The 14,948-nt window shown below is 40.7% G+C and overlaps 1 protein-coding gene across 1 annotated transcript in view; it reads left to right on the plus strand.

Annotated features, from left to right (window-relative positions):
* ABLIM2 (actin binding LIM protein family member 2) overlaps positions 1-14,948 on the plus strand; it is a 146,224-nt gene that overhangs the window by 44,224 nt on the left and 87,052 nt on the right. Inside the window, exon 3 of the mRNA XM_074148116.1 lies at positions 11,629-11,812. Within this exon, the coding sequence (XP_074004217.1) occupies positions 11,629-11,812 (184 nt within the window). The remainder of the gene's footprint in view (positions 1-11,628; positions 11,813-14,948) is intronic.

Here is a 14,948-nt window from a genome sequence, read left to right on the forward strand (position 1 = left end):
ATTTTATATGGTCACTGTAGCAGACCAAATAATGGGCAATCCATACTATGTTTGCAAATCTATTTGCATGCAAAAACCCTGCAGCCTCCATCCTAGTCAGATGGGAAAAATCCATGCAGCCCTGCAAAAAGCTGTTCTTTGTGCAAGATTACTCATATGTGAGAAGAACCGTAACTTGATGAAATGAAGTAAGCTTGCAGTCTGAGCCACAGATGTAAAAACATGACCATTGTGCTATAGCAGCTACACTGTGTGTGTGTCTGTCTTGTTTTACACCTAATCAAAATTCACTGGATTGCTGTGGATGCAGCATGTGTAGTCTTTCATGGCAGCACGGCTAGAAGTTTCAAATATACTTTTTCCCCCATGAATTTTCATCTGTTTGTTTAATTAACCTGTTAGAACATACCATGTCTTCAGCTGGAGCTGGATATGTGGGTCAGTGTTTCTGATTCTTGTGGAACTCCATTTTCCTGGGAGTTGTGAAAACGCTCTGGGCTGGATGTATCACCGTACAACATTTTTTCAGTAGAACATACAACACAACCCAGAGTTATATCATTTATTGTGAAGCCATATTAACAGGAAGGGCTAACACAGAATGTTCAGTAAAAAGGTTAAAAACATCAAGTAACTTGATAATAGGAGTGATTTGTTTGTTAGATCAAATGTGTCTGCTAGGATATAAATATGTTAAAAGCCATGCTGTGTAATCTGAGGGGCTCGTGTTTGGACATAGCTACGGGGTTTCATGTTTCAGAATGGGAGTCATTTATGGGAAGCTCACTGGTAAAATTTCTGAGTCCCAACTTTTGGCCAAGCAGTAGTGGTTGATGGCCTGTGTGGTATCTTAGGCACTGGGGATGCAGCGCAGGGGCTCGTATTCATCAGGTGCTTTCAGCAACATGCCCATCGCTTCCCAAGTATTTTAGGAGTTTGCTGTCCCAAATCATACTAACTCAGTGTAATAGGAAAAACTACGCTTTCCACGCAGTACTCTCATATTGAGTCTGGCCGGTGTGGTGGGCTTGGGGCTGACTTACCAATTTCATGTTAACTTAATAGTTTATTTCATTGAAATAATGATAATAACGACAATTATAATCACTTTTGCTTGTGCGAAAGGGATTTAATACAGTGGCCAATTGTTCTACATTGTGGTTTTGAGATTTTTAAACTTAAACTTTAAAAATCATTAATCACTAACTTTCTAAGAGCAGCTCAATAATTTGTGTGAAAAAAAATTTCAGCAGTGAACTTTCCCAATCATGAAGTAATTGTTAGTTTTTCTGTTGTTTTGATCACATCCTTGTTAGTTGCAACCTTTCTTTGGATTCATGAAGAATTTTCTGCAACCCCTCTTGTCTTGGTTGCATGCCAGTCACATCAGCACTTAGCAAAAGCTTTATTTCATGGCGTATATTTCATCCAGAGCGTTGAATTTTTTTTAAGAGTATCTTTCATGAATTTACATGGTACTAGTTAAGTGTGGGAAAGGGACAGGGTAGGGATCACAGTTAAGAGACTGGTAAAGAAATATCTTCCTAATGTTCCGATAAAGGTTATCTATCTATCTATCCATCCATCCATCCATCCACCCCAGGAAGCCAAGCTTCTATTATTTCTGGTTTCCAACTTGATTTATCTCATTGACAGACATAAAGTTTCTGGGGCTTTAGGTTTTAGGGCATAGTAAAGGGCATGCTTACTTTGTTCTTTATGGCCAGAGTATTACATAATACACCTGCTTTACCTTCTTACTCATAGGCAAGTACAGTTTTCTTTACTCTTTTCATTGCCTTGCTTTTCTCCCTATTTATATCCTTCTAGTCCAAAGACTGGTAAGTTGCGCTAGAAAGTTAAGTGCTCATTAAAAACATGGGTAGGATTTTCAAAGAAGTAATTGCTGAAATTTCTGGAGGATTATCCGAACTACAGATAACAGCCATGTGCAGAGGAAGTTTGCGTTGCAGAGGTCTGGTTCCTCACTGGGAAGAGCTACCTGGGAAAGGTACTTAAGCGTGCTGGGAATGTTGAGGTAGATGTAGATAAAGATATCAAATAAATGAAGAGTAGCAAAACACACTCTGGTTGAAATCAAAGTAGGACTGGGACAAAATTGAATGCATTTGAAAATTACGCCTGGTGTTCGTTAGATAAAGTTTGGGATGGGAACATAAACTTTGCAGGCAGTAAAGTTATTATTCAGATAAAGCAGTTTTGAGCATACATAATTTCAGCCTACATTAGATAGTGTCACCCCTGTGAAGAGCCTGTAATTCTTTTGAATTACTCAAGTTCTCTTCTTAAGGTAAAGTTTTTCCCCATGCAAAAAATGTCAGTGCAAGAATGCCTTTATGTAGAGGTCTGTATCATGCTCTTTCACATGGGGACACAGCAGGGGTACAGCCAGCACGATGGAGTAGCTACTGGGCATTTCAAGGCACTAAGGTGATGTGAAGCCTGCTTGGAGAGCCAGAGAGAGTTGGTGCATAAAATTCATCACTGCCACTATGGTGTTATTCCACCTCCTGCTTTCTGCGACTCATTAACACGAGACCATCTGCCGTATCTGTGCATAGTCAGAGCAAGCACTTAATTTGCAAACCTGTAACTGGCACCCGAAACACCATTATGAAAAATCAGAAAATATTTAATGTTGTTGCTTTACATGTTTAAAAAAAAAAAAAGCAAACTGTTTTAATTAGTCTGGCAAATGACAGCAGTATTTTATCATAAACACTTAAGATGTTATTAGGTTGAAAATGGATTAAAGCACATTACCCTGTTTCTTAGATCTCTTTAGCATGCTTGTAAATTTTAAATAACCAGATTGATTCCTTAAGATAGTAAATCAACATAAACCAGATAACTTTTCCAGTTTTCCTGGGGGTTGTTTCGGTGGCTTGGAACAGCCACATACATAGTACTGTGAGGATCTGTCTCACCCTTAACCCTGTAGGAGAGCTTTTATAGGGCCGTAACACTGTCTTTAAGCTACTGGTTAATTCTGCTTTCCAGGAGAGAAACAGAAAATGGAAATGCACTTTCTAATGCAAAAATTACTAGATATGTATTTCCCATAAATTATAGGAGTCAAGTTGCATAGTGCACAGGAAACTCCTGAAACTCTCCATTCTAATTAGTACACCTGAGCTGTTAATGTTTTGTCAGTCTCATAAGAGCATTCTGAATCTCTAAGGGGTTTCCTGCTCTGAAGTGTGTACTCCACAAATTAATTTATGGGTATCGTGGCCAGTGTAGCTGAGAGCTTGTGTAGATGTGCTGTATGCTATATCCTTTATGGCTTTATCAATTCTACACATGCATGGTGAAGTGTTGTAAGAAGGATAAGATATAGCCCATGCTTCTCTGTATCTTACCCGCTGCAGAAAGTTGGTCTGGTTTTCCTTTGGCAGAACTGCCTGCCTTCCTGCAGTTCTTGGGCCAGCAGCTCTGCCCCAGACTTTCCTGGTGCTGCATACTCCTATTTTTGTTTACCCGGACTGTAACAAAATGAGGTGAGATTCCAGATTATAGCTGGTATTTCAGATATAGCTAAAATGCCACCAGTCACTGACAGGCTTGAGTTTCATGGACATCTGCTTGGAAAGACTAAGATATAATCACGCCTGCCTAGGAAGGGTGATTGGATTATATACCATCGCAAGGTTCCTTCTGTCTTGCTGCTGCCTCACCTATAGACAGAAGTTTCAGGTGTGAGTTGTCCAAGAGGGTGAATGAGATGATACACATGGTGACTTTGCATGGTCAGCAAACTCCACCTGGGGAGGACTTCCCCAAAACCTTCGTGAAATGCTTACCTGGACCCATCCACACCAGAGCACGCAACAGAAAGAATATCACAGCAACAGTTATCTTCTCGAAATGGGCTTAGACTGCTTCAAATTAATTGCAGATCAGTTTGAAGTTAAGTCAGAGCTGTAGTGGTGGAAGTTTGCCAGGTGGTTGCTAATGCTTCTCACAGGTGTTGTGACCAGAAGAAATGTTCCTTATATAATCATGAGCTGTTGGAGAATGGGCTCCCAGGCTGCATCAACGGTGTATAGAGACATGTAGTTTAGCTGCCAAAGGAGAATTTTGTCAATCACATACTAGGTGTCATTCTTGGGATTTTAGTCAGCCACCAGCATCCGTCTCAGAGATGGAGGAAAATACTAGAAATGGACATAAAGTCACAGTGCTGAGGAAGAAAACATATTTTTTCTTAGCTCTAAACAAGCAAAGATATTTTTCTTGTTTTCTCCGTAACAACATTATGAATGAGTTTTCATTCCTTCTTTTATTTTCGGGGTCTCTGCCTGCCTCTCCTGTTTTAGATTCATGCCTGGTTGCTTACCTCAGGCAACAAATGGGAGAAAAAAAATAGACTTCATACATGCAGTTGCAGGTTGATAAGCAAAACGCTTGATTATCTCTCAGGCTGAAAGCAAAACAGCACTGTTTGGATGACAAGGAGGCCAGTGCATTTTACTGTTACAATCTGCTGTAGCATACAGCAGCACAGTGAGCGCAGCATCCTCGGAGCCTCTCAGGACACAGCTGATTTTCAGGCCCAGCACACAGCCAGAAAATTAATCAGCTTTCAGTAGGCTCATTTGCCAGCAAGGAAAATAGAGATGCATTTTATATTTGTACAGTGCAAATGGAATACTGATGGCATACAATAGCGGGCTAGCAACGTGCTTAAAGTGCATTAATTAATTGCTATTGCTGCTATTTATTTTTATAGGCTGTAGGCAATAAAGAATTATGGAGTTAGATTGACTGTGAAATCACACAGCGTAAATGACAGTGCTCCAGGTGCTGTTACAGACAGTGGGCTGGCAGAAAAAGTAGCCTGTTTCTAAGCAAGTAGAGGAACCCCTCAGATCTGTATGAGGTGTTTTGGTGTCAGGTAACTGCAAACCATCTTAATGAGTGGAATTACTGAGTTGTCAGAGAAGCAGTCCTGAGGTACCCTCTCAGAAATGGTGTAGACATCTTCCACCTCAAGTCCCACAGCATCTCCAGGTATCGGCTTGCTGCCAGATACCATAAGCACAAACAAACACCTGTTCACTAATTAAAAATTACTGCTAAAGCTCATAACTGTTCTGCATGGGGCACTGCCTTGCTGTGCAGGGTAATACCAAGACAAGCAGCTGAGTTACTCAGTGTTAGTCTCTTCATTGCCACAAGTGCTATGTTCGCAGTGCTTTTCTTGTTTAACTAAGATGAGCATCAGTAATGGTTGGAAACTGTTTCTAGGTTTTAAAATAACCCTACCTCCAGATTCTCATTTTGGATGACAAGCATTGGGTAGGAGTGGATCTGTGATATAAAGCTGATTTCCTGTCCTAGGAGAGTAAGATCTGGTAGTTGCCTTGAAACATGCTCCCTAGCCTTCCTCCAGCTTTCCTTTCCCTGATTTCTTGTCTCTGCACGTGTGCGGGAGCATCTCAGCTGGGCAGTCTCTCTGTCCATGTAAGGAGAAGGCAAAGGGCACAGCATCTCACCCAAGGGGTGGCCAATGTGTCTGTTTTCAGAGCTACTGTTCTCAGCTTTAAGTTGAGACTATTTTAATATTCAAGCCAGTATTTAATCGAAATCCCTATGTTCTCCTCTGGTCAGCTGGGAGCTGAGTTAAGTCATATCAGATGGTTTAAAGGGTGCAGGAGAGTTCTCAACTTGAGTTGTGGCTGGTGGAACATAGGTGGTGGTGGAGTGATGTGTGAAGAGCAGGAGAGGAAGACATGACTTGTGGAAAAGCTGTGACTTCATGCAACTTCCAGAGTCAGTAGGTAAGAGGGAGAGTATAACTACAGAGACTTCCTTCATGCTTCACATTCACTTACAAGCTAGATTTTTCATGAATAAATATATTTTCATTTCATTCCTGAATAAATATAAAGACTTTGCAGAGGGTAGCACCTCTGTGAACTGTCACGTGCGTGGTCTCTGTTACGGGCATGTGCCAAAACAAGATGGAAAGAAGGGTCCCAAAGCCCACCCTGGTCAGTTTTCTGTGCCAAAAATTGCATTACTGGACTCTTTCTTCGGAGTTTTGCTTATAGCTAATCAATTTAAAGGGAACTCTAGAAGAACTAATGACTATTGACAAAAATTAAGGGGCTCAATGTGGCATCAAGGTTGGATACAAGTGGTTTTCAAAACCTCTTGGAATGCTGAAACACTGAAAAAGTGGTATCACTGATACAGATTAAAAACTTGTGTGATGGCTATGCCTGTTTGAAATCTTTTCATCCCAGTTTTTTTCTCTGAAGAAATATTTTAGAATGTACCTAACGTTTTTGCGTGAAAAGCCCATTTTCATTTAAAATCTGTAATGGAAAACCTATTTTTCTTCAATAGAGCACGTGTAAGATTACTAAAATCTTCACAAGTTATGTTTTTAGTGACATAGAATTGGCTGGCTTTATAAAAGAAATATTCAAGAAAATTATAATCCACTGCCATAAAAATGTTCTTGCCTTAAACTCAATCAGAAGTTATACTGACGTACATCAGGAGATTTAATAGCCTTGCTGAGCGGAAGACGTTATCAAATCTCTGAAGAAGAATAAGCATGTCGGCCACTAGTCTCAATTCAATTTGTTATGACTCTAATTGGTCTGAAATAAATTTATAGCTATTTAGATGTCAGTTTATTTCTACTATTGTATTACACAGAAAGTAGTACTGTCAGTGAAAACGAAAGAGCTTCTTTCCTTATTTCCCATGCTTTTTGTGCTGTAACTAAAAAATTCGAGGACTCAAAATTTCGTGCAGTATCAGGGAACAGTTGAATAAAACTATTTGGGTATTTTTTTATATTATAATGTTTGTGAAGTACTGACTTTATGGAGGACAACGGAAGCATCTGCTTAATGTAGCAGAAGCATTAAACAGAAGAACTGTGTTTTTGAATGTTGATACTTATATTTTATGGATGGTATTGGGTTTAAGGTACCCAAACCCTAAGAAATTTAAAAAGAAATTTTTTTTCTTAATTTCATCCAAACTTGTCTCATGTTTGATGCTTTTTATGGTTCTGTGATCTCTCTTTCATTATGCTTTAAAAGATAGTCTCTTTAGGCTAATTCTTTAACCATATCTCATAATCCCTTTTTAATATTGCTCAGACTTCATTCCAAAGCTATAGAGATCTGAGGTGTTTTTTTCCATCTTTTTTCATTCTTATTGGGATGCTGTTCCACAACCTCTTTCCTGTGATGGTTAGAAACATTTCTATTAATTTGCAGCCTCCATTTGTTCATTGCCAGGGTTTCCTCACTTGTTCTTGTGACAACATTCTCATTGTATTTAAATAGCTCTTCATCTTTTCTTTAACTTGCTCTGTTTAAACCTCAGATGTATGTTGAGGTGTTAGTTGTTTGGGGTTCTTGTTAGGCTAAACAAGACACGTTCTGCTTGTCTCTTAAAATAGGCTTTCATTCTGTAGCTGATAGCCCTGCTCTGCTGTGAATCGGTGTTTTGTGGAAGTAACTGAGCATGTTATACTGTGTGCTAGATGAGGGCTCACAAGGTTTACCGTCATTAGTACTAGCCAGCTCTGTGGGACCTGCTTGGCCCAGACCATCCTTTCTTATCACTTCAAAATATTAATAACTTTTAGTTTTCCTGTGATTGCCCATATTCACAAGTCTTTCTTTCCTTCTGCCACCCAGAGGGAATTTTTTTGTTGCTCCTGTTTGAATGGAAGACATTTCACCTTGTGCATTTAAAGTAAATCCCTTCTCCATGTCTCAAGGTATCCAGCTCCCCTTCTATCCAGATCCCTCTCTATGCCAATAGCGCCTATGGGCTTTGGGTCATTAGCACGCTTCATTGCCTTGGTCTGCTTTGTCGTAGCAAGAACGTTATTCTTGTTGGCATTTACCTTAGTCATTAATCAGCTGTACTAATTGCCATCCTTGGGACTGTGCTGCCTCCTCCTTCACAACCCACTGTCATCTTCCCCTTGGCCAATTACCTAATTGCAATCTTATCCTGTTTTTTTTTTTTTTTTCTATCCTATCTATTGCTCTGGAGCTACAGGTAGGAGAGATTTACAGCACTTTATCTACAAAATCATGCATCTCGAAATAGTTCTTTGCAGGAATTAAATAATTGATTCTGTATTGCGGAGTAAGTATATTGGTAGGTTGTTTTTCCTTCTCATGGTCCACTTCATTTCTTGTATGAATGTCACCCTGGTGTGGTGTGTAGTGAAAGCCACTGGAAGAACCTATTACTTTGGTAGGTGGTTCACTTGCAGTGTACCTGTTGTGACTGTCAGGCTGTTAATATTAATTGGGAAGTACAGTAACAGGTACTTGGAACCGGTAATTAGAACAACTTGGGTAGAAAACAATTCTTACTCTTCAATCTGCTGTTCAGGTGAACATGGAACAGTTTATGTTCCATCTTCCAGAATTCAGCCACTCTTCGTGTACAGGGAGGATGAAGTGACGGCAATGCAGAAAGGGGCCTGATTAGAGGTCGAGCGCAGCTTTTATTTTGAAGTCCAAATATCTTGTTTTAATGTATCTTTTCAGGGAACAGTTTCACTGCAGGGTTTCCCCTGAAGCCAGGATTAAGTGCATTAGTGCAAATTGCTTTGGAGTAATACACAGTGAGCCATGGTAATTGTAACCTCAGTGACAGTAGAGAGAAAGGCAGATACCATCGGGGTGAGACAGGGTCCCATCAAACACCAGTGGCAGGGCTGTCACCAGTCCACCTGTCCCAACCTCCCACCGGGGCCCTGTTAGCAGCCATGAGGCAGGGTCTGCCTGGCCTCCCTTAAGAACCCATGTTGGCACTAAAAACACAGATTTGCTTGTGCTTACCGCTTATTTTAGCAGATGAGTAGTGGCAAGAGTGCCCAACAGAGCAGTGGCAGATAATTTGTAGGTACACGATCAACTCCTCATCTTCCTCTTGTTATGGGAGCCCAGCTCCAAGTTCCCCTTGGGTGGCACGGACCAAAACGTGTAGGTCAGTGCCTGCCCTGCAGCTCAAAGCGGTTCTTGGTGGCTTTGTTCAGGTGCACTGCAATAAGGCCCAGCGGAGGGCCACGGAGATGATCAGAGGGATGGAGCACCTCCCCTATGAAGACAGGCTGAGAGAGCTGGGGTTGTTCAGCCTGGAGAAGAGAAGCCTCCAGGGAGACCTCATAGCAGCCTTCCAATATCTGAAGGGAGCCTACAGGAGAGCCAGAGAGGGACTCTTTGTCAGAAGACGTAGTGACAGGACAAGGGGTAATGGTTTTAAATTGGAAGAGGGGAGATTTAGACTAGACATTAGGAGGAAATTCTTTACTGTAAGGGTAGTGAAGCACTGGAACAGGTTGTCCAGAGAAGCTGTGGATGCCCAATCCCTGGAGGTGTTCAAGGCCAGGCTGGATGGGGCTTTGAGCAACCTGCTCTAGTGGGAGGTGTCCCTGCCCATGGCAGGGGGGTTGGAACTCAATGATCTTTAAGGTCCCTTCCAACTCTAACCATTCTATGATTCTAAGATGTGCAACTATTGGCTTAAAGAAATATTCCATAGGGATGTGACCCCTCCCTGCTTGCTTCAGAAACTCAATTATGTCCTTTAGCTTTTTTCTCTTATGATCCACTCTGCAAGTTTAAATGCTGTATGATACAATTTAGAGCTGCTGTGGTGCATCATTATTATCAGCTCAGCATGCTGTTCAGCATCATCTTAAATCCATAGCTGATTTGGGCTTCTGGCACACCAGTACATACCTAGCTGAAATATATAGACTGAAAGAAACTCATGATATTCAGCAAGTCATGCCATAGTTTTGAAAAGTCTGTTCAAAAAGCATGTCCTTAGTAAATATTGGAGCAAGGGTGAGAAAGAAAAAATGTTAAAGTGTTTGTGTTAAGCCCGTGAGATAAAGCACATAAACAATGTATTGCAAGATAAATCATCTAGGCCATAGTCCATGACAAATGTAAAATAATTCCAATTGTATTGCTTATAAGAAAGGCTAATTAACCCATGGTTCTTCAGTTCTTGGTCATATACTGATACAGTTTCAGCATGATTGTTGTTTTCTGTCACTTAGCGGTTGGGGCCATCTCCAAGGAGAAAGATCAGGACTTAAATGGCCACTTGGGGTTTAAAGAGGGTCTTGAGCCCATGTCTCCTGTGCTGCAGTCTCTAACTACTAAGAAAGATGTTAAAAAAAGGGCAGGTGATTGGGTGTGTCTTTGAATTAACGTTCAGATCCTATGCTTTCTTGGGATTTCTGTGCTATGAGTATGTGTTATTTTGTGCCTCAAGAATGCCTTCTGGACTCATTTCTCATAGTTTGCAAGATGACTGGTTTTGGCGTTGCAAGCAGGCGTTGGTGTGAGATAGGAGGCTTTACATTTAAAAACCAAAGTGCTTGTGAACTCTCAGGTACCTAAGCAGAAATCTTAGTCTTGGACTTTAAACGTTTAGGAACCTCTGCTATTTTGGGACCAAGGCACTGAGCAGCTCTGCAGTGTTTTGTACATGCAACCCAAATTTGATAAACAACATTCCCACTCTTCCTCTGTGTGCTGCATGTGAGTAGTGACACTGCTGCGGTCATCTGTTCAGCCCTCTGACCATTAGCATCATTTGCTGCTGAAAGTGCTTCCCTACATGCACGTCCCCCAGGAGCAGAAGCATGTAGTAACAAGTGTGATGCTGTGACTTAAAGTAAAGTAGTAGTCAGCACAGCAGCAGAATCCCTCACCATTTTGAATTCTAGTTCTCCTTATAAAGCAATTCAAGTCCGTTTTCAAAGATCCCCGTCAATCAATGAGGATCATCTTCCACATCTCTATCTACTCTGTATGACTTTAGCCAGACTGTTGTATCTCTCCTTTCCCACCTTAGATATTCTCAAAATGCCAGCCTGGCTCCATCCCTGGTGCAATGGAGGAAGCCCCTGAAAAGTCTCAAAAGCTTCTGGTTAATCAACTTCAGATTCCTACAGATTTAGCTTAAAAAAGTATAAATCAACAGATAAAAACTCTGCTTTTGCCAGGAGCACATGATTCTGGATGCTCTCCAATTCATGCTTGGTGGGTGATGTTTGTTAGGTAAATGTAAGATTTGATTGAAAAAAAGGATCTCGTAAACTTGTGGAAGTTGCCACGTACATCAGACCCCATGTTTAGAGGGAGCAGTATTTTTGACTACTTTTGGGTCCAGGAGGAATATCAGACAATTGTAATCTCTCAGAAATGTTTCTTTGTAACATGGGTGCTTTAGATTTTGAATGTTTATATCTTTTATGCATTTCCTTTAACCTATTAGATATGATGGGTGTTGTATGTGCTGTGAACTGAACTCCAAAAGACTTAACTCTGTATTAGCAGCCTCTGCACTGAGGTTAATATTTTTACATGGAATAAATCCAAACTATGAGTGTACAAAATACACTGCTGATGTAATTTACTATAAAAGTAGTGCTTTTCAGATGCACAATTGTTCTGTGATAATAAGTCAATATATTGAAGTGCTCTAAAATACTCCACTAGGAACCATACTGATCATAGGTGAAAAATCAGCATCGTCTTAGAGAGCGAACTTTGCTTTTCCAGCCTTCTGAGTCTGCCTTTTCTCTTCCTGCAGCTTGTGGATGTGACCTGGCTCAAGGAGGATTTTTTGTGAGACAGGGAGACTACATCTGTACTTTGGACTACCAGAGACTCTATGGCACACGGTGCTTCAGTTGTGATGAATTCATCGAGGGAGAAGTGGTCTCAGCACTGGGCAAAACCTATCACCCAGACTGTTTTGTGTGTGCTGTCTGCAGGTATGTTTTCTACACAAAGTTATGTTGCATTTAAAAAGTAGATTTTTGAAAGACCAATGCCAGGCATGCAAACTTACAGCCTACAGATGGGGAAAAAAAAAAAGTTCCATTTTCTTTTATCCACTCCCTAAAAAGTAGCAGAATTTTTTTAAAAATTTACAAATTCTGAGGTGCGTCTTTTTCTTTTTTTTTTTTTTCTATATGGTTTTTCTCTTTTATGGTATCTTATGTGTGAGGTTTTCAATGTACTTGAGAAACTGTCGCTGTCTCTGCTGTCAGACCTTTTGCCCCAAATGTTACTTTATTCCTCTGGTGTCTGCTTTTTCGTCTTTTGTTGGCTGAAGTTACAAAGGATTCCAGTGCCAGCGGCTGAGTCTTCAGCGAGCCAAGAGAACACCATATTAATAGGTTTAAACTGAAGTTTCACAGTGCTGCTTCCCAGAAACTCCAATAGTCATTTAAACTAGGACAGAAAGGTCCTGGACTCACAAACACTTACGTACGTCTTGGATTTCACTGAGGAACTCCAGCAGCTATGGAAGTGACAAGTAACACAGCACACAAGATTTTGCCCTGCTACAGCCTGGTGTAGTTCAGTGGGGTCATTTCCCACGTGGGTACGTGTGACATTGCGACCCAGTGTTGGTGGGGATGTTTGCAGACTCTGCAGTACAAGCAGTTGATGTCTGTTTGACCTGCGTTTTAATCCTCTTCTGTGGAAATCACACAAATAAATGTGCTGAAGACTTCAGGAAGATCAAGCCTCAGGAAATGAGCTGTTATAGCTGTTTGGAGCAAATGGAAATGGTGTAATAATTTCTCTGGCTAAACTTGAGCCTTTAGCAGTACAAGAAAAGTAACCCCACCTTCAAAGGGAAAGTGCAACGGGGCCCTGATGCACCACACTGTAGATGCTGTATGTGCTGGTGCCTCCTTCAGGTGACTGTGCAGCCCAAAACCAGCGTGTCCGTATCGCTGTGGCCATCGGCCAGCCCAACCTGCCCAGCTTGTAGGGCTGCCAAGCTCCGGTATCCACCTGTGATGTAGAAGCAGGACTTCAAGTTCCAGAACAGCCGTGGTTCATGGCAGGGTCTCAGTTTAATATAACAATTACAGGAATAATTAAATTATCGTGTTAAGGGGAAGACTCTGATGCTGACAAACCTTTATTATATTAAATTCTGTCTTTTCAAATTTTGTTTTGTTTAGTAGGAGATATTTTTTTCCTTTTGGATACTTAAAACAGACATGAAGAGTAAACAAAAAAAGCCTAAAACATTGTGGGTTTTGTTTTGGTTTGTTTTTTTTCTTAAATAGGATGAAAATTATTTAATTGGGTAATTGTGGATCTCCTGAGTTAACTGCTGGCTGCACATGTTCTCGGCCTGCAGCCTGTCAGTATTCCAGCTTTTCTGCAGATGAGCACAGCTAATTCTTGGTACCTTTTCTTCTTAGCACTAGTACCTTCTGTAAAGTGAGGTACTTCTTCATTTAAGAGAAAAAGAAAAACTGGTTGATTCCATTTTCCTCCTAAATGTGCTTGTATCGTCAGCCCCACCATTAGTGTTTAACATTCAGGCATAAATTATTTACCTGTGTGTTACTGTACTCCGCAGCTTGGAACCTAATTTAGGTGTCAGTTGGGCCGTTGGATATACTAACCTCCTCCTGTCCTTAGTCAGTCCTTCAGCTGATAGTTTGGAGCTTGGTGGTACAATTTGTCTCATCTCTCTAGAAATTCAGAATAATTTTCTGTATGACTAAACTATTTATTCTTAAGTACCTAACACTTCAGGTGAGCTGAATTGTGATACACTGAAAATACTCACTAGAACATGCTACAAATATGCTTATTGAAAACATGCTTAAGCTTTTAAAAATTAAGTTCCTGATACAACATTATTTCATATAAAAAAAATAAAAATCAGAGATGTTCCCAAAACTTCTGTATAATTAAATAGTTGGATTAAGAGCTATTTCATTGATGAAGTTTCTAATTGCTGCTATCCAGAACTTCAGTAGGAAGATGCAGATCTGCTTCTGTTGCTTTCCTTAGAAGGACACATAAATTTATGTTGTCTTCGTCAGAGCCAACTAATGCCCTGCTGAGTAGCCAGACTCAATTAGTATCTCCCAGGGGGGTTGTAACACTGACTTGTGGTGCAGAGCAACAGAAGAATCCTATCATCTGTTTATAGTAAAAAAACTGGACTAGGTCCTCAACTGCTTTAAATCAGCAGTGCTTCTATTACCCCAGTTTTTGCAAGCCAGGCATAATTTATGTTTTTTTTATGAGAAAGGGTGTCCTATCTAAACATCATCAGAATTTATTTTATTGAGTGATATCCTCAGTAAAAATAAGGTGGGTAGACTGTAAATACATGTGGCTTAAGCAGAACAAAGAACTATTTTATTTTGTTTGTTTTAAAAAAGAATATTAAAAAGAAAAAAAAATAGAGCCATTTGATTTGAGGTACAGGATTTTTAAAGCATTCTACCTTGGCATTTTCTTCGGTGGGAAAAGTCAGGAGTACCATTTGTGTCCTTGTTTCTTACAGATGGGCACAAACCTTAAGTAATGGGCCAAAAGCACATTATCTGAGGCAGTTGGCTGATCGCTCAAACTGCATCTGACATTGCCATTTACAGCTGGACTTTAGTGTGGGTGCTCTGTTAGAAATTCGATTTCCAGAATGGTGTGAACTTGCAAGGTGATGACGGCCTGACAGTGGGGCTGATCCTGCCCTAATGGAAACCAAGCCAGACTCTTACCAACTTCAGCAGGAAAACATTGGGAGCAGAAGGCACTTTGCACTCATGACACGGGTCTCCAGAGTGGTGCAGGATCGCTAATTGCTTTAAATGAGCCCTTTTATAACCTGTATTTCTGTTTGTATGTTCTGTTCTTTTCGTGTTCCCTGGTGCCTTCTCCTCTGCACTGCATTCATAAGCTGCTGCCCTCCTCTGTGAAAAAGCTCGTGCGTCAGAAACCCAACTCATCCCTGGGCATCCCTTGGGACCCGGATGTTGTAGCGCAAGGCTGCAACAGGTCAAAGTGTGAAAAAAATGAATTAGTGTTCAGAGAAAAACTATTAAAAGTACAGTGTAATGTATCATCCTATGTAGTTGTTTCTCT

Source organism: Numenius arquata, chromosome 5, assembly GCF_964106895.1.
Source record: "Numenius arquata chromosome 5, bNumArq3.hap1.1, whole genome shotgun sequence".
Lineage (NCBI taxonomy): Eukaryota > Metazoa > Chordata > Aves > Charadriiformes > Scolopacidae > Numenius > Numenius arquata.